Raw genomic sequence first — 18,134 nt, forward strand, 5'->3', positions numbered from 1 at the left:
GACTTAGCGATCAGCTTGACTGACCTCATGCACTGTTAGATCATTATAGCAACCCACGGAACGTCGGCTCAATGTCAAAGACCGACATGGACGTTGGAACCGGCTTGGTCGGAGCCCCGGCCTGCGGTGATGTGATGAAACTACAGATCAGAGTCGACAAGAGTAACAACACCATCAGCGACGTCAAATTCAAGACCTTTGGCTGTGGAAGTGCCATCGCCAGCTCAAGTTATCTGACCGAGCTTGTACGGGGCATGACGCTTGAGGAAGCCGCTAAGATCAGAAATACCGAGATCGCAAAGGAGCTTTGTCTTCCTCCAGTCAAGCGTGAGTCTTGTCATTAACATGCATAAAATGATCAAATGCTAACAAAATAGATAGTGCACTGCTCCATGCTCGCGGAGGATGCTATCAAGTCGGCCATCAACAACTACTACTCGAAGAACCCAACGGCCACCGACCTCTCTGGCACCGGGGCTTCCATCGCTGAAGTGGCCGCTCAACCCGCCGCTCAGCCTGCTACCACTACGCCTCCCGCCTCAAATTAAGTCGTCTTCGGTCTTGTTTATAAATAATATTTTATCTGACTATTTACCTACCGCCCATCATGGGACATGATGTACTGGTCTGTTATTCTTGTTTCTGTGTTCAAGAAAAATATCCCCATGAGCCATTCTTTTCTTACCGGCCATAAGCTGGAATTACCTTGACGCCAAAGCAGCGCAAATTGTATATTTTCTTTTGAAACCTGCGCTACCAAACGTATAATTCCTCAGAGAATCAATCATTCACGTTCTCAGATTAATCATCTCCTCCCTTGCTTCTGCGTCGAAGTCTATCTATCACAAGTCTGTAAATATGCGTATGCCCTTCTAGTGGGAAGTGGCCATGATATCTTCGTCGAAGGTAGTGGCGTTTCTATTCTTCGCGCCGGCCCTCCGCTGAGCTTTGACTAATCCCTCCATGTAATCTTCTCCCAGTTCAAGCCTCACGTCAATTCTTGCAACATTGTCTATCATAGCCTTGATACGGTTCTTCTCCTTTATGAGAGATGCAGAGAGCTGAGCTTCTGCAGACAGATCCATGCCCGCATTATCCTTACCAAAACGAAGTATGGAAGGCCCAGAGGGGTCTGCAGCCTGGACAAGTCGCGCGTTTAACTGACCATCTGCTATCAGTGAAGCGATATCCTCCTCTAATTCTTGAGCAGAGCTGCATTCGTAAGAGACTCTGTTTGCAATCTCAGGTATTGCTATCGCTGAAAACGCCTTCTCCAGCTTCAAAATAGAGAACCGACGATACGCAGCAGAGAGCTGGTATACAAGGTGGGCGTTCCCATCCTGCTGTAGGTCAATATCATGTCACATCTCGGAATTAAGCTGCTGGAAAAACATTTTTTGTTTTAACTTACCCGATCCCATAGATCAATTCCTACGGACATTTCTGCTTCCAATCTTTGCAGACTACCGTCGCGGAATATGTCTGCAAGCGCTTCATAAGGTCTAGAGAGAGACTTATATATCTTCACTGCAAATGGAGGTATCCCCCGTGGCAAAGCTGAGACCTGGCAAGGGAGTGTTATTGGGGATATTCCGGCATTGATGCAATGCGTTGTAAAAATGGAACAGTTAACCTACCTGTCCCTTAGCTAAAAGACGCACTAGAATCCACTTCTTGTACGCTTCAACCATGATCTTGCTCACAGTATTAGTGACTGGCGCAGCTATAACAATGTGCAGGAACCTCAAAGCGTCATCCCATTCCTTTCGAATCATGTATATCATAGCCCCATATAGATAATATTCAAGATAAGTCTGGTGAGTAATCTTTCCCGCTAGCCCAGAGGAATCCGTAATGAATGTAGAGCTAGATTGATCCTTGACACAGGGTAGTATCTGCGCTCGTTTATGGTATGTTCTATCCACCGATGTAGGTATATGGAAGATAGGTCTCTCTAGTACTGGCAGTGCAGCACGACAAGCGTTAGCTTTAAGACATGTACGCACAAACAACGTGTGTGTTGCTGTCAAGGTTGAACCTGACGGATCCAGCCGAAGCAAGGCATTCTTGAGAGGCTGAATGGCCAGCAATGACTACAAGTATATCAGTTAGACCTCCGCCAAATTGTGCGCCTATTATCTCTGTAATCACATACCTTTTGTGGGGTGCTCGCAATTACTGCAATGATTTCAACTAGCTTTGTGAATTCACGCCCCGCATAGCGGACTTGGACCGGGTCAAATTCCTCAAAGAATATTAATGCTTTCTCCCAGCTTTCCCCGCCCGGCTGAAAGGATGATTTATCAGACTTCTGAGAAATCTGATGACATGCCAGAAGAACATGCAAATATGCCACAGAGTGTATGGCTGGGTCCAGTATCTATATATGCAAACATATTAGGCACCAATGGATATGTATGAGTGGCAATGATAATAATTATATATATGTGCATAAGATGACTTGAAATATTATGCTCACCTCAAGATGATTTCCCTGTCCAGATGTGTTTGAGCCGACCAGAGCACCTAAAGATAGCTTTTTGACACTGACACAGAAGGAACGTATTGTCTTGTCATACTCTGCATCCGATACCTCCGCTGAAGGTGGAAACGACAGCAGCAGCTGAGTTGCCATATTTCGGACGCAGCGTAGATCAATTAAAAAAAGTGAGATTTGAAGAAAGGAGGTACTTGGTAAAGCGTCCCTACACACGCAACGTTATCAGACCGGCTTGAATTAAACACGACAATGGTGGTATAATGCCTAAGGCGGCGGTAACTAGCAAAGACCCGGCTGCAAAACCCGTATTTAACTGCAAAAAAAAGAGACCCAACTCCTGTCGTGAACGTCGTCGAAAGGCGAAGAGAAAAGTACCAAGCAAACGAAGATCCAACATGCAAGCTTGTGTTGACTTTGGAGCGTTTAGAACGAGTGAAGTAGATCCATGGTGAAAGGATGGCTTATGTAAGTATTTTGGTATGTAATATTACGAAGTGATACCGGAGCTAATACGCTATAAATTACTAGCGCGGCACAACTTCAACCCCCACCATTACACATTACAAACATGGTAAGTAATAATATAGTATATTATATCATTCTAGATAATATATATTATTAGCAGTTGCTGCTGCTATCTTATTCCGCAACTATGTCGTTGACTGAATCTTCTCCAGCTGAGATAGCAAAGCTCGCTTCTGCAGGTGCCAGACAGTTGGCTATCCTGTCGTCTGACGCCAGGAACAAGGCGCTTGTGGCCATACATGATGCGCTCAAGCAGAACAAAGATGTCATTCTTCAGGCCAATTCCAGGGATGTCGAAGCCGCTACAAATGCAGTTGAAAAAGGCGATCTCAGCTTAAGCATTCTGAAGAGACTTGACCTGGCTCGGCCTGGGAAGTATGATGATATGCTCAAGGGCATTCTCGATGTCAAGAATCTAGAAGATCCAAGTAAGTATTAAGATATCCCCCCCTGCAATGGTTCGTCATTCGCTAATGTTCTTGTCCTTTTTCAGTTGGGAATATCTCGTTGCGAACAAAGCTAGATGATGGCCTGATCCTTGAACGGGTTAGCTGTCCAATCGGTGTTTTGCTGAAATCTTCGAGGCTCGCCCTGAAGTCATTGCCAACATTGCGGCTCTCTCCATCAAATCTGGAAACGCTGCTATATTAAAGGGTACGTAAAATCCTAAGGAGTTTATAAGGAAATACTGACATTGACCGTGCGGCAGGCGGAAAGGAGTCAACCGAGTCATTCATAGAAATATCTAGAGTAATAGCGGAAGCTGCGGCTACGACGGAAGTGCCAAAGGCCGCCGTCCAGTTAGTCAAAACACGAGATGCAATTCTCCCACTTTTGGCACTGGATGACCATATTGATTTGGTGATCCCACGAGGCTCAAATGACTTGGTGAAGTTTGTGAAAACGAATACAAAGATCCCTGTCCTTGGCCATGCAGACGGGAGATGTGCTATCTACCTTCACTCGGATGCCGATGTTAATATGGCTGAGCGGGTTATACTTGATTCAAAACTACACTACCCTGCTGCTTGCAATGCTGCAGAGACACTTCTGGTTGATGAAAGAGCACTATCAACTATCTTTCCTAGGGTAGCTGCAGCATTAACTGCCAAGGGAGTCACTATGAAGTGTGACCCAAAGTCCAAGGCTGCACTCCAAGATAAACTGGATTCGAACCAGCTTGCGTTGCTCAAAGATGCAACCGAGGAAGACTACAGCACAGAGTTCCTCGAAGCAATCATAGCTGTGAAAACTGTTGAGGGAACAAGTGACCAGTCTTATGTAGATGCAGCGATCTCACACATTGGGGGGCACTCATCAAAGCATACAGATGTGATATTGACATCTACGAGGGAGCTTGCTGAGCGCTTCTTGAGTGCGGTTGATAGTGCAGGCGTCTACTGGAATGCTAGTTCTAGGATGGCAGATGGAATGAGGTATGGCTTTGGCACAGAGGTTGGAATCAGTACCAACAAGATTCACTCAAGGGGCCCTGTCGGATTGGAAGGCTTGACGATATACAAATATCTAATCCGGGGGGAAGGCCATATTGCGGGTGACTACTTCCAGGGCGAAGGTGGTAGGACCTGGAAACATGAAAAGATGGACATTTGATTTGAAAAACACAGTATGCTTACATAGACACCAGATTGAACTAAAGATTTGTTACGTTTCATTGCAGTTCACAGTATCGAAAGGAGGTCATGTCATTTCGGTAAAAGAATTATTTCACATTAGAGAGGCCCTCTAGCAGCCGTGTGGGTGAAAGGGGGTAGGAAATTCATTTCATTTCAATCACAAGTACAGCTACACTATTTTTATAAGCTGACCTTTGAAACAGTATCCCATCAACAGCCATTTTAAACCTTGAAACCACGCGATCTTCTTCGTCCACGAGCCCGCTCGAATTTGCGTCCCTTGCTGGCAACAAGTGGTTTCTATAGTAGTAACACGTTAGTTCCATATAACCATCCGCAAAAGAGGTATATCATCAATCTAAAACTAACCTTTCCGCTGTGTGGGCCGAATCCGAAGTGCTTGACGGCCTCACGAGAGTTCTTTGGCCCGCGCAACAAGATGGTGTTAGCACCAGTTGGGGCTCTGAGAGCGAGCTGGTCCAAGGTCAAAATCTCACCGCCGGCCTTCTCGATTCTGGCTCTGGCGGAGGAGGTGAAACGCAAAGCCGCAATGGACATCTTTGGGACCTCGAGTAGACGGTTGTCATCGGTGATAGTGCCGACAACGACAATGGTCTTTCCGGCAGCGGCTTCCTCTGATCCCTTCTTAACGCTAGATACGATGCGCGAAAGAGAGACTGGTGGGCGGTTGATGCGGGACATGAAAAGACGACGGAGGATGACCTTGTTGAAGTTGGCGTCCGTACGGCCTATAAATCACACAGAAAACGCCCCTGGTTAATTTCAAGCACTTCCTTCCACACTTTGAACATTTTCTTCCGCGTTCGCGATTTCGGAGGGGTTCATTCAAGACGTACGGGCTAGGAAGCGGTAAAGCTTCACGAGGAGCTGAAGGTAAACATTGTCGCTCTTTGGAGCCTTCCGGTGGGTGTTGCGGACGTGGTGACGGTCCAAATCGATACCTACAATTATTGTGTATTAGCATAGGATGAAATAACTAGTTTTCTAGCTTCTTGACAGCCGTGAACACGAGATGACAGTCTGAAAGCTGCTCAAGATGTGGAAAGATACAGCTACTTACCCATGGCTGCGGTGCGAAATTGTCTTGCTGATGGACTTCTTTTCGCAGCGGCGTGGTTGAACAACTGCTCGGGTTTTAAGAATTTTTGGCGATGAATTTTGGTGAGTGGAGTGTGTGGGAAGAAGCCCTACGCTAGTCCAAAAGTAGAAGAGATCACGTGATATAAAACTCAAGGCTGAGTATGCAGGTTTCGTTAAGAGCTTGACGCCTGTCGAGGTGCATCATCAGTTGTAAGGGTGACGACAATGACGATGGGATGGAAGAATATAACAGTGGTGTTTTTGATGTTCATGTTGTATCTACCACGAGCGCCTCGGAGCCGATTGAACCAAATGTAGCCAAACTCCTCATTAAACCAATTACATGACAATTACATGATTATGAACGACACGCTCAGGAGAACTATGTAGCAAAGAGAAACCCCACTGCCGTAGGAATAACTAAACCAGGAAACCGTATTAATGACCTGCTATGCCTGGCGCCCACGTTCTACCAATCCGGTTGACCTCTTCAACAAATTGGCGGCTAGCAATCCCCTTTGGCTTTGACTGTGTCTGGCTTTCCTTCCCAAGGACGTTATCGTCTGGGTTGTAGAAGGGGTTCTGCAGTAGTTTTACATATGCTGTTTGCAATGCTCGGAATGCCTGGGTCAAAATATAAGCATGTTCTGTACATAAAAGGGGGTAGTATCATGCCCATACCGGCTTTAAATCAGAATCCCGCAGCCCGACAACGGGTAGAGGTCGCTCATGCGCTGATGAATGCGCTGAAGTCCTCCCTTCGAGGTCCACGACTATGGCAAACTTGACTCCAGTGTTGGTCAACCATCCGTAAACAGAGAGTCTTTCATCCAAGGCGTGGAGGAGACCAAGGTCCTGGTCCACGGATGTGTGTTGTTGCCGCATATCAAAGATATCTAGACTTGAGTTTAAGATGAATGAGAACTCGAGCTGGTCGTCTACATGTGGCTCAAAGAGGGACATATGTAGCAGATTGTTCTTTTGCCCGCGGTGGTGGTGGAAGTCAGCTTATAAGTAAACGAATAGATATCGGGAGGAACGTTCAAACCTGTTTCCCAATAATGCCGATGCAGGCAATCGACGGGGATCCCATTGTGATATTCTGGATGATCTGGTAGAACGGAATTAGAGTAGATGTGAACTCGAGTAAGTGGCGTTATTTGGTTAATTAGAAGGGATGTTGAGTTTGGTAGGATGCCGGCTAAAGAAATATACATATTATTGTCTAACTGGAGTGCTGAGCCACCAACCACGACCCGATTACTCTGTACGTACTCTAAACGCAAGGTGACATCAACGCAGTAAGATGGATACCCCCAGAATACTCAATTACTCAACTACCAATCTTTACCTCAAAGAAAGCTGATGCTTCTTTTAAATAGAATTTAAATTCGCTAAAAATTCCAGTAATAATCAACATATAAATTTTTATTGATAACCACGAATTAGATATTTAATTCAGCTAGCAAGAGCCTGTCAGCGTGGCTTGAGCAAGGATACACCACCAACCTGGTAAAACCCGTCTCTTAAGGTTATGGTAATAGAAAAGATGCCACAGAGCTCTAAGTTAGATTTTACCTAACGCTGTTAAAAGGTGTTTATACATCGCAAGAAGACCCAGTTGCCCACTGAAAAACGAATAGAAACATGCAAGCAAGGACGAAGGAAAAGGAGATTAAGGATAGAGAACCGAGGTGATAGAAGCAATAGAACGGGCGCGAAATCATGACCTGTGAGGAGTGTTAACTGTTGGAGTAGAGGGATACTACCCAGTAAAAGCAACTAGTTCCTCACTCCCGTGCGGAATAACATAAAGCGACGATTCTGTAAGGGCGAAAGAGACGGTTTTCCGGCGTTAAGGCGGAAAAGGGGGGAAACTTCGCAACTTGGAGATTGACCTACTCAGCAGTGTCCAACTCGTCATGTGCTGGGGGAGGAGAATCCATGGGAACTATATCGGGTCAGTTGATGAAAATTGACGCCAAGGAAACCAAGAGGTGGTATTATTTACCTTTCCTTTCATCTCCGTTAGTGGTACCATTCTCACGCTCACTTTCGCGACGTTCACGGTCATCCCGGTTGTCTCGGTCTCGGTCCCGGTCCCGGTCACGGTCACGGTCGTCAGGGCTGCGAGAACGGTCTCTCTCACGACGCTCAAAGTCACGGTCGCGACGGTCGTCCTTACGGGGAGAGTAGTCGCGGCCTCGTCGTGGAGATGGCGAGCGGTGACTGCGGCGTGGGGGAGTGCGTTCCCGACGGCGGTCACTCCCGGAATCGAAGCGCCATGACGCAGATGGAGGAGTGCGAGCCCACTAATAAACAGGTAAGTCTCACGCCAGAAGACATATGTGAGTGTTGGACCGAAACTTACCTCAATCTTCAAAACGTCATCACGGCCGATGCGCTTGTTGTGCATCTCATGGTAAGCGTCGTCAGCATCGCGACGACTCTCATACTCCACGAAGGCAAAGCTGAAAAATACCATTAGCATGCCCCTTGTACCACAATAGCTTAACCCAGGTCTATATTTATCTTACAGTCGGCTTGAAGCTGTTCTGGGAGCTGGGATATCGCACCTCACGAGGCGCCCATATCTTTAGTAAAAAAGTTAGCAAGACAATACGTATCGCTGGCGACCTTCTTTGCTCTTGACTGGGAAGAGTAAGGATAAGAGATAGTATATGCATATAATTCCGTATGAGCCTCACAACAAGAACCAGTCAGGGGGTATATGGTAGAAGCTATTTGATGGACGAGGGAGCTCATCGTGAACAGAACTTGATGCCAAGGGCGTTCGGGGGAGGCGTAGGACCGTTGACGAGACAGGAAGACAGGAAGAAAAGAATATCGCTTTGTTTGACGGTTCGGACTCAAGACGTAGAGAGAAGGATCGGTCGAGAGGTATCGATCAGGGGGAGCTCGACGATGAGGACATACCGTTCGAATTCGTAGGCGAGTTCTCGGGCTCGAGTGCCGTGGCCAAAACCGGTAACGTAGAGCGTGGTGCCGCCGCCACGAGACATGGTGAAGGGTCAAAAAGACTAACGGGGGGAGGCCCTACTATAGAGAATATAATTTATATGCGTCGTACAGACGTGAAGCAAAACGACTGCGCTGTGTCTAGAGCTCGTCGTTCGTCCTTCAGGCAGCAGAAGTCGACGTTGTTCCAAGGTTGTTGTTGTTGCAAGGAGGAAAGGGAAAAAAGGGCAAAGAAAAAAAGAAATGGAAAAGGAAGGAGGCCCGGAAAAACACCGGAGCAACCTTAGTCCGCGATTATGTAATATATGACGTAAGCCCGGCGAAGTCAACGGGAATTTCAGCTTTTCTCTTTTCTTTTCTTTTCTTTTTCTTTTTCTTTTTTTTTTCCCTTTTTCTTTTTCTTTTTTCTCGCTCTTTTTGATCTTCATCACCAAGAAAAAATAAAATAAAATAAAATAAAATAAAAAAAGGACAACAACTGTCAAGACTGCTATGCAAAGGGCGCTTCACCATCCTCTGGATTAACACAGGTTGTAAGTAGATCATTTGAACACCAGAGCATTGGCTGTTCTTTGCGTTGTTCACTCCCGTCACCTGCCCAGGCTTAGATGGATCCGTGACTGAGCCAGCCGTCACTTGTCGCCCTTTTTGTCGCCAGCCCGGATATTAAGTCGAGATCCCCCTATCAAGCCTCGCCTGGCTCTCGATATCCGGATGGTTTAAGACAGCATTCAGTCGACTCAACGACCAATCTCCCCTCCAGCCACCCTCTATTTCGGAGCATGTTTCGCTCTAGATACTTCACTGTTGCCATTTACCCCTCTTGGGTCTAGCTTTCGCCTTTCTCCAGACCAGAGTCCATCCCTCAGCCAGTTGCGCGCAAGAGCAGTTTTCACGGCTACAAGGATATAAAACCGGGGCATATTTAGGTAGCTCCATTTGCAAGTCAACCGATAGTAGGACTGTTGCCGATTGCTTTTCGGGCCTGGAGCTACTCGATTGTACCCCTCACGATGAGTCTCAATCGCAAAGATGATAACCCGGATGACAGGGCCGCTCTGCGTCACGGCTTGACGCAGCTACCTGCCGGAGCTGCAGAGGTATTCCCACAGGCACAGGTTAGATCTTTCTTTCGATGGAATACAGCTTCTCTCTACCAAAATGACAATCAATGGGCTAGGCTAACTGTGGCTTGAATTTCATTTTTATAGGTCAAGCAAAGAAATACTGCTCTCGCTGCAGTTACGGACAGGTTAGCAGAGCCCGTCGTGGCGGCCTTCATTGGCGGTGGTGTTGCAGGCGCCGTGTCCAGAACGATTGTGTCCCCGCTGGAACGGCTGAAGATTCTCCTTCAGGTCCAGAGTGTTGGTCGAGAAGAATACAAACTCTCCATAAGCAAGGGTCTTGCCAAAATGTGGAGAGAAGAAGGCTGGAGAGGATTCATGCGTGGTAATGGAACGAACTGTATTCGAATTGTTCCATACTCCGCAGTCCAATTTGGAAGCTACAACTTATATAAAAAGGTACCGGGCATGGAAGACGTTCTTCATTGTGAGAGGACATTGCTGGATGATGCTAACTGGCGTCAATCATAGGCATTTGAACCGACACCTGGTGGAGAGCTGACTCCCCTGAGACGGCTTACATGTGGTGGACTCGCTGGTATAACTTCTGTCACTTTCACTTACCCGCTGGATATCGTACGCACCCGCCTTTCGATCCAGTCAGCATCCTTTGCGGAACTGAAAAACCAGCATCAAACAAAACTACCTGGGATGTATGAGACAATGCGCCTCATGTACAAGAATGAGGGTGGCATCGTTGCATTATACAGAGGAATTCTCCCGACCGTTGCCGGCGTGGCTCCTTATGTATGTCTTACCTCAAGGATCTCTCCCCAATGATCAAAAATATAGTATCGGCTGACCGTGCGAAAGGTTGGATTAAATTTCATGACATATGAATCTATACGAAAGGTCCTCACACCTGAAGGTGATGCGAATCCAAGTGCTCTGAGGAAGCTACTAGCAGGAGCCATATCAGGTGCTGTGGCTCAAACATGCACATATCCATTGTAAGTCTCTCCTCAACCGCCAATTCCACCAGACTCCCAACTTACATGAACTCAAGTGATGTTCTCCGCCGTCGGTTCCAGATAAATACCATGTCTGGTATGGGATACAAATACACATCCATCTTCGACGCCGTCCGAGTAATCGCTCTTGAAGAAGGCCTCCGCGGTTTCTACAAGGGCATCGTTCCTAACCTGCTAAAAGTTGCCCCAAGCATGGCCAGCAGCTGGCTCAGTTTTGAGCTTACACGGGATTTCTTCGTCGGTCTATCAAAATAGACCATCCTCGCTAACTACCAGATTTCCTTCGCAATCTCACGCATAGATTCATATATCTCCTCTGTTATGTCGATCTTCTTCGTGTTTCGATATTGGTTGGCATCTAGAGCATCCTGGTGATTCCCTGACCCCAGTAACTTCCTTTCTACCTTCTCTTCCTCAAATAACTTCTCATCGTTTGCAGCATTCTCTCTTTTTTCATATTTCTGTTTTTTCAAAAAGCGGCGATTGGTTTCTCTTGAGGGAGACGGAACGACTAAATAGATGTAATTTTAGCTTTGGCCAGATCTAGGACTAGACTTTTCTTTGATTAGATAGAACTATTTTCCTTCGGTTTCCAAGGGTTTAATTCTAGCCTTAGAGAAATATTAATCTCATTGGCCTAGCTAATTCATGAAAAATATGTTTATATATTTTATACCTCTACCGATTTTTCATTGTGTCATCACCCTGATTGCCTGCAAAAGGATGGCAAAGACGAATGCCCTGCCAACGGATGGTATCTGTAAACAATCAAATATTTTCCCTAGCGCCTCTCCTGTTGCATTTGCGCCCATTATACCCATCAGAGCCGGTGGCATACCTCGGCTTATCAGTAGCGTCCGTGCCTTAATTCTAAGCAGTTCTTTCTGTTCCGGCGAGAGTGGAGGGGGATACGCCTTCATATCCTCTTCTGTTGGCAAGCTACTTTTGTGTAGCTTGGTTATATACCCAGCGAGAGCCTCATCAGACGTATTACTATCAATTATTGAATCTTGGAGAAGAGTCCGAATAGCTTCCAAACTAGGGTTGCCAGGGCGGAGGAGGAAAGACTTTGAGGCGTTGAGCAGTCTCTTCCGAATATTCCATGCTGATGACAGACTGTACACTTCGTTTATCACAGCAAAAAGAAGCTCAACCACGACTACTGCTTCTTCCTCGGAAACCGGGGCGTAACTACGACCTTCTGAGCTTTTCTTTGGGGGTGGTTCCACATCACCCGAGCTAGAAGATCCAGGTTTATCCCTAGTGGCCGGCTCTTTGTTGGACTCAACATTGGCCTCTGAAGAAAGGGCTCCATGCACTGTATCTGGGGTATCTGATGACGACAGTGGTGTAACATTTCCTTCGTCAGCTAAATTCTCACACGAGCTCGCCAGCGAACTATCAGCATGAGTGATAGAAGTAGGCAATCCAGAGCCTATATCTCCTGATTCATTTTCTAGATGAGTTGGCTGTCGCTGGAAAGTCGCTCTAGGTCGATCTTGCAAGTTGCTCATTGATAGGTTCTTAGAGTGGGCTGTGACGTTGGTCACGGGTGATGGCAGGATATCCATTGAGGTACCCCGTACAGCCGTAGGTCTGCTTGCTGCATTACTGCTGGCTCGCTTCCTGTTATCATTCCCCGATGCCCCGAATATTCCCGAGACTCCACCGACGATGGCCTTCTTACTGTTTGCAACACCCTTTGGCGCAGTCCCCAGGACGCCCATTACTCCTTTGCCAACGTTCTCAAAAACAGCCACAGGTGCTGCGAATGGAAACCCAGACTTTGACGAAGCGGACTCTGGCTCAAGACCGGATTGTCGTCCTTTTTCCAAAAACTTCTTCATCCCCTCACACTCTGCTAGCTGCTCATATTGCAAAGCTGTCTGGAGGTATTTCTCAAGAGAAATTCGTAAGCCATTCCTGTTTCTGCCTTTCCACCCGGGTAATTCATTATGGTGTAGCGAGAAATCAGAAATTCCAGATACAACAGAAATTCGTCGTAGAGTCTCATGCAGTATTTCAAAGTCGCTATATTTCCTGGCAATCATCCAGCCAGTGAGCTTAGGGTTGCTGGGTTCAATCTGGATCAAATACTCGCTCGTTGGTTTTGAGCGAATATTGCTTTTATCATCTTCGTTAAAATCTTCGATAATGGCAACCGAAGAGCCACGAAACTGTGAAGTTTGCATTGTAATTAGAGAGGTGGCAGAAGTATTCAAGATTGGCGTTGTTTGGCTGGCAAGGGGAGGATTATCGAGTGAATCTTCGTTGAGACTGGTGCTTGAGCCAGGAGTAGGTTGGTGGTCAGTAGTATTAGATGAGGAGGAGTCAGTGGGTAAATGTGTATATACGGCAGAATTCCCGCTGGTCTCCTCAGAGTCTGCTGCTCTAGGTATTTCTTTTGGCATTGCTACTGCGCTGATGTCCTCATGCTGTGCAAAATCGGCATCAAAAGGCTGCCTCATAGGTTGCACTTGTTCGGCCAGCTTTTGGTCCCCAAGATTAGTAACAATATTGGAGACCTTCCCTTCCAGTACGTTGGACGTTGGGGTACCGGTACTGGTCGGGTTTTTCTGCTTGACATTGTCCGCTTGTTCAAGCCCTGCGTCAATAGCGTTCAAAAGCTGCGGTTCCCCTTCCTCGAGTAGATACACAATCCACGTATTGATATACTCTGCATCAGAGCACATGTCTATTGTGGGCTGTAGTATCAACCGAGACAGGACTTCACGCAGAAAAATGCGAAGAGGACCACAGTTATAAACTGATGGTTCAAGGAACGTTTTAAGTATATCTGTTCCAACGAGACCAAGCTTTTTCTCTTGTTGGGTGGACGACAACACATTGGCTAGACTACTTTCTGGGTTTCTGTCCAGGTATTCGTCTATAGAGTCGGCAACGGGCCTAGAGCCCGTTGTGGCTGTACCGACAGCAGCAGATAGTTCACTGAAAAATACAATCATGAAGGATGTTGAATTGGTTGCAAACTGCAGAAACATGTCGGCAGGCCGTTTGCGAGAAATACGAGATGATACAGCCAGGATCATGCTCACGAGCGTATTGCGGCATGCTTCAGGGAACTCATCTTCAGAAGGTAAAATGGGCTTATACCACCAGCTAACAACATGATTAGCCTCATGTTTACCATTAGAGAGCCCCAGGGGTATAGTCAAGCTCACCTTACATAGTCTGCAATTACCGAATCGGTTAAAGCAGTCAATGCGGCTTCTGTTGCTGGTCCCATCCTTGAGTAATCCAGGGACGACTCCCCTGATCTATTAAGAGTGTCTTCATCATCATCCTGCTTTGAGCCATTGTCAGCGTACAGCGCCGTCAATCTGTTGGCTACCTCCAAGCTAAGTTCATGTCGTTTGCGCTTTGCCGCCCCTTCGTTATCTCCGTTTGTCCCATTGTCCTGTCCTTCCCACCATATGTGCAGGATGACCCCTCCAATAGCACCAACAAGAAGAAGGGCAAGTCTGCCGAACAGCACATAAGACACGGCAACAACTCCGGCTGAGATTGAAATCAAGGTTGTCCTATCTGCATGTGCAACGAAGAGGCTGACTTGGTCGACGAGTGATTGGGAATTAGGGCTCGGCGGTACTGTCGCGGACTTGAGTTGGGCAAGGGGTTCGTTAGACGCAGTGATGGCGGTATCACCTCCTTTCGTAGCCATGACTTGGTTTTTTTTGTCTATGTCAATTATGCGCTCCAGCAAGCACTATATCCGCTGAGGTGCATTCTATTCCTGGGGGCCAGCGTTGGCAGCAGCCCTGGTAACGTGTCAAAGGTAGAAATCAACTTTCTCAAGACACAATGCGCATGCTTCGAAAGGATAGGCGAGATCAAGGCTAGGAGGAGCTTTGAAACGGCCTTACTTCCATCTCAAACAGTGGCCACTCACCGCAGCATTAGTGTTGGTAGCTGCTGGAGCTCCATGCCTTGTCCATCTGTTTGATAGATCTGGCGATAAGGAGGCGAGGCGTCAGTCACGTGGACACATCTCCATCTATGGGTCCAACGACCGCTGGAGCCACCGCTCTCGCAACGACTGGTCCGCCAGCCCTTTATTCAGGTGTCCAAGACTCTGCTAGACAGGTCATTAGAGACATATGATGCAAGCATTCAATCAACTCTCACAACGACATCAACTTATCAAAAAGCCGAAGAGGAAAAAGGAATACAAAAGTGGCACGTGATGCTCATGTGCCTTGGCGGGTCAAACCGGCACGGGCGGGCTTGGCATTGATGAGTCAGCGGAGGTTCCTCTCTTTTTTTCCCTAACAAATTTTTTTTTCTGCTTTGAAATTCGACCGGAGCAAGAGCGTCATCGAGAGTTGCATCTTTCATCTTTCCTATCGACAGTCAACATAGAGAACAGTCGAGTTCATCGGCACCCTGTCAATCTTCAATAATAGGCTAATATATAATACTATCTTATTCTGTTTGGCTTCACTCAGGGCTAGGGTTAATCCCTTGGGTCGTGTTAGCGAAAGGACGTCGATTCGGCTACTCCTCTTCTCCGTGTCAGAACGACGATGAAGGTCTTCGAGTCCACATGCACCTTTGACTACTCCTGGGACGAGGTTTCCACGGCCAACTGGCGTAAATATTGTCCCTGGAACGAGAAGTCCACCCATGTCGTCGCGGTGGACGTGCTCTCCCACGATATCAACCCAGAGTCAGGCATAGTGAGTCCCTCCGGCGCACATCGTTAATGACTACGCTGGGCAAACTGGCTAACCATATGGCTTCTCTTGTCATAGCTACGAACTGAGCGTCTGATAACATGCAACCAATCAGCCCCTCAATGGATTCTTAAACTGTTTGGAGGCAGCTCGACATCCCATGTCTACGAGGTATCCTACGTTGATCCACGGTCGAAGAAAGTCACCATGTGCTCTACGAATCTATCATGGGCCAACGTCCTTAAGGTACGAGAGGTTGTTACCTATCAACCATCAAGCTCGATGCCCGGCAGCAAAACGGACTTTAGGCAGGAGGCCCAAATTACTGCCATGTGCAGCGGCTGGCAGAAGATCAAGAACAAAATCGAGGACGTGAGCGTGGAGACTTTCAGCCAGAACGCGAAGAAGGGCCGCGAAGGCTTCGAGTCTGTCCTTGAAATGAGCCGGCGAGTTTTCTTGGAACACAAGAAAGAAATGGAGGCCCAGCGCGCACACCAATAGCCCACGATGCTACGGCTAATACTATCAACAACCGTTCAATCTCCCAACAATCGGTCAAGCCTATTACTTGACCAACAGCTACCGACTACGCTTGCCACGCAATCGTTGACATCGATCTTGAGAACCCAGAGTATCTCCACTCTACATCCTTATACCAGCGGAGTTACGGTTTTGACTTTGTTTCCTGTGAGCGATTTGCGTTCCAATTACTTTAAATCACGACCCCATCAAAAAGAAAGACCGTGCTTTTATTTGACATTTGGCGTTGGATACCATTTCCTTTTGTTCATCTGGGTGGTTAAATAAAAATGGGAACGGCGCAACTCGGCTTAGATGAGCGTTCCCTTCTATTATTTTTTGTTTTCCTTTTATTCCCTTTTTTTTTTTTTTTTTTCCATCTTTTTCCTTCTCCACCTCGTTTATACCTCTTTATGTGCAAGATATCGATGTCCGATTGTACACTATATACATTATACAAGAGTGGAGGCAACTTTAGAGGCTAGTAGTATAGCACGCAAATACACGGATGATGACCTTCAAGGGTTATTATTTTCAGTATCTGTTAAGCAGCAGGTTGATATTAATAATAAACTGGGAAATGGTAAAACGGGCGCGCTGGGTATATGTTCATTAGATCGTCATAATGTGTTGTCCACTCTTATCACCGTTAGACATTAACTAATTACAAAAACTTGACCCGAACTATATATCGCTTAACCCAGGAGTCCACCTAAAACCATACGTCCAACTCCAGCGACCTCGCTCTTCGCGCTGGCCCGGCTGGCGTCTTCAAACTCTCTGACAATACCACTTACGATCACTTTCCGTAGCTTTGCGTCAGCCTTGGTAAAGAGTTCGCCCATAGCAGCATTGCAAAGGCTAGGGTGAGAAACAAGAGAGACCAGCCTCGAATAGCAGTCGATAAGCACGTCGCATAGAGTGGCGAATATCTCAAAGTAGTCCGGGTCAAACGGTAACGAAGGCGTAAGGAGGAATGTGTATTCTTCACCAGGGAGTAGATCCTGTGACTCAGAGTTAGACGGGAACGTGGAGACTGCAGAGGTGCCGCCTGCGGAGGCCATGTTGCCCATGGGCTTAAGTTCAGAGTGGTGATCTACTCCTCCAGATTGCATGGGCAGACCAATCTCGGTAGCTGAGCTTGTCCGTCTCACCTTGGTGGACTGGCCTGACCGCTTGAACATGTGCGGCAGCCTTGCACGGGCCAGAGTTGCAGCAGGTCCCCCATCCACGGAATGGATCTGTTGGAAGGATTCGAACTCGAGTAGGAGAGCGTTGAGGGATTTGAGGTATTCGGACAGTCCCGAGCTGACATCCAGTATCGGCGGGAGGGAGAAGCCCAGGAAAAGGAAGTTTATGGCGCGGCGTGTGAGCTTTCGTTTTTCAAAGTAGGGCATGCGGGCGAGATCTGCTTTGGAGAAGTGTGTGGTATTGAACCAGTATACTCTGCCATTGTGACTGTCATCCAGTTTGATAGCATGTCAGCACTACGCTCCACCACCTAGAAGGGACGACGGCCGGAAAAGGGAAGGAGCCAGGCATCTCACGCGCTACGCAGGTAATCGAGGGTCTGTATCCGTTTTGATGCGGTTTCGTGTATGTGCGAGTATATATTCGTAGCACTCTGGGGTCCAAGGTTGTTGCTCCCTGTTATGGGGGTAGATATAGTGGAGGAAGAATTGAATCCCTAGACATGTTTAGATGCCAGAAAAAGAGGCACAGCAGGTAAGCATTGGAATAATATAGTAAGATTTACCTCTCTGGCTCTAGTGTCCGGGGGAGGAGCAAGGAAGTCTCCCCCGGACATGATAGCCTTGACATGGAGCGCAGCCGAGTACTCCAGCTTTGCGGCTTTGGGAAGTATACGAAGGTATAAAAAGGTAAAAAAAAAAAAAAGAAGAAGGAGGAGGAGGAGGAGGAGGAGGAAAGGGAGGGAGAGGGAGAGAGACAGAGAAGCAAAGATAGGAGAGCAAAAGGGAGGTCAACGTACGGTGTTGTGAGCCGACGCCTTCTCGGTCTCGAGCTTGGGCATCTTTATAGCGGACTGCATCTTTCGACTGTCAAGGGTGTGGGACCCCCCTCCT

At 47.3% G+C, this 18,134-nt stretch overlaps 10 protein-coding genes across 10 annotated transcripts; 4 read left to right on the forward strand and 6 right to left on the reverse strand.

Annotated features, from left to right (window-relative positions):
* Nucleotides 1–71: 71 nt before the first annotated feature.
* Nucleotides 72–548, forward strand: TRV_03052 (uncharacterized protein; the record flags this gene model as incomplete). The annotated part of the gene is made up of 2 exons (XM_003022782.1): nt 72–327; nt 382–548. The coding sequence occupies 2 exons, from the start codon at nt 72–74 to the stop codon at nt 546–548; spliced, it is 423 nt and encodes a 140-aa protein (XP_003022828.1).
* A 324-nt stretch (nt 549–872) lies between these two features.
* On the reverse strand, nt 873–2,635 carry TRV_03053 (COP9 subunit 3, putative; the record flags this gene model as incomplete). The annotated part of the gene is made up of 5 exons (XM_003022783.1): nt 873–1,343; nt 1,412–1,564; nt 1,638–2,093; nt 2,156–2,380; nt 2,480–2,635. 5 exons carry the CDS (start codon nt 2,633–2,635, stop codon nt 873–875), a joined length of 1,461 nt encoding a protein of 486 aa, XP_003022829.1.
* Nucleotides 2,636–3,152: 517 nt separating this feature from the next.
* Nucleotides 3,153–4,639, forward strand: TRV_03054 (uncharacterized protein; the record flags this gene model as incomplete). Its single annotated transcript, XM_003022784.1, has 3 exons — nt 3,153–3,453; nt 3,623–3,679; nt 3,708–4,639. 3 exons carry the CDS (start codon nt 3,153–3,155, stop codon nt 4,637–4,639), a joined length of 1,290 nt encoding a protein of 429 aa, XP_003022830.1.
* A 245-nt stretch (nt 4,640–4,884) lies between these two features.
* TRV_03055 (uncharacterized protein) lies at nt 4,885–5,747 on the reverse strand (the record flags this gene model as incomplete). Its single annotated transcript, XM_003022785.1, has 4 exons — nt 4,885–4,962; nt 5,032–5,411; nt 5,520–5,624; nt 5,744–5,747. The coding sequence occupies 4 exons, from the start codon at nt 5,745–5,747 to the stop codon at nt 4,885–4,887; spliced, it is 567 nt and encodes a 188-aa protein (XP_003022831.1).
* A 454-nt stretch (nt 5,748–6,201) lies between these two features.
* Nucleotides 6,202–6,726, reverse strand: TRV_03056 (uncharacterized protein; the record flags this gene model as incomplete). The annotated part of the gene is made up of 2 exons (XM_003022786.1): nt 6,202–6,387; nt 6,445–6,726. 2 exons carry the CDS (start codon nt 6,724–6,726, stop codon nt 6,202–6,204), a joined length of 468 nt encoding a protein of 155 aa, XP_003022832.1.
* A 935-nt stretch (nt 6,727–7,661) lies between these two features.
* On the reverse strand, nt 7,662–8,254 carry TRV_03057 (uncharacterized protein; the record flags this gene model as incomplete). The annotated part of the gene is made up of 3 exons (XM_003022787.1): nt 7,662–7,714; nt 7,775–8,075; nt 8,135–8,254. 3 exons carry the CDS (start codon nt 8,252–8,254, stop codon nt 7,662–7,664), a joined length of 474 nt encoding a protein of 157 aa, XP_003022833.1.
* Nucleotides 8,255–9,755: 1,501 nt separating this feature from the next.
* On the forward strand, nt 9,756–11,092 carry TRV_03058 (uncharacterized protein; the record flags this gene model as incomplete). Its single annotated transcript, XM_003022788.1, has 5 exons — nt 9,756–9,860; nt 9,954–10,265; nt 10,338–10,613; nt 10,659–10,816; nt 10,849–11,092. 5 exons carry the CDS (start codon nt 9,756–9,758, stop codon nt 11,090–11,092), a joined length of 1,095 nt encoding a protein of 364 aa, XP_003022834.1.
* Nucleotides 11,093–11,526: 434 nt separating this feature from the next.
* Nucleotides 11,527–14,519, reverse strand: TRV_03059 (PX domain protein; the record flags this gene model as incomplete). Its single annotated transcript, XM_003022789.1, has 2 exons — nt 11,527–13,957; nt 14,020–14,519. The coding sequence occupies 2 exons, from the start codon at nt 14,517–14,519 to the stop codon at nt 11,527–11,529; spliced, it is 2,931 nt and encodes a 976-aa protein (XP_003022835.1).
* An 862-nt stretch (nt 14,520–15,381) lies between these two features.
* TRV_03060 (uncharacterized protein) lies at nt 15,382–16,032 on the forward strand (the record flags this gene model as incomplete). The annotated part of the gene is made up of 2 exons (XM_003022790.1): nt 15,382–15,534; nt 15,610–16,032. 2 exons carry the CDS (start codon nt 15,382–15,384, stop codon nt 16,030–16,032), a joined length of 576 nt encoding a protein of 191 aa, XP_003022836.1.
* Nucleotides 16,033–16,745: 713 nt separating this feature from the next.
* On the reverse strand, nt 16,746–17,447 carry TRV_03061 (uncharacterized protein; the record flags this gene model as incomplete). Its single annotated transcript, XM_003022791.1, has 1 exon — nt 16,746–17,447. One exon carries the CDS (start codon nt 17,445–17,447, stop codon nt 16,746–16,748), a length of 702 nt encoding a protein of 233 aa, XP_003022837.1.
* Between the last annotated feature and the right edge of the window lie 687 nt (nt 17,448–18,134).

Source organism: Trichophyton verrucosum (assembly GCF_000151505.1).
Source record: "Trichophyton verrucosum HKI 0517 chromosome Unknown contig00261_1.f1.exp, whole genome shotgun sequence".
NCBI lineage: Eukaryota > Fungi > Ascomycota > Eurotiomycetes > Onygenales > Arthrodermataceae > Trichophyton > Trichophyton verrucosum.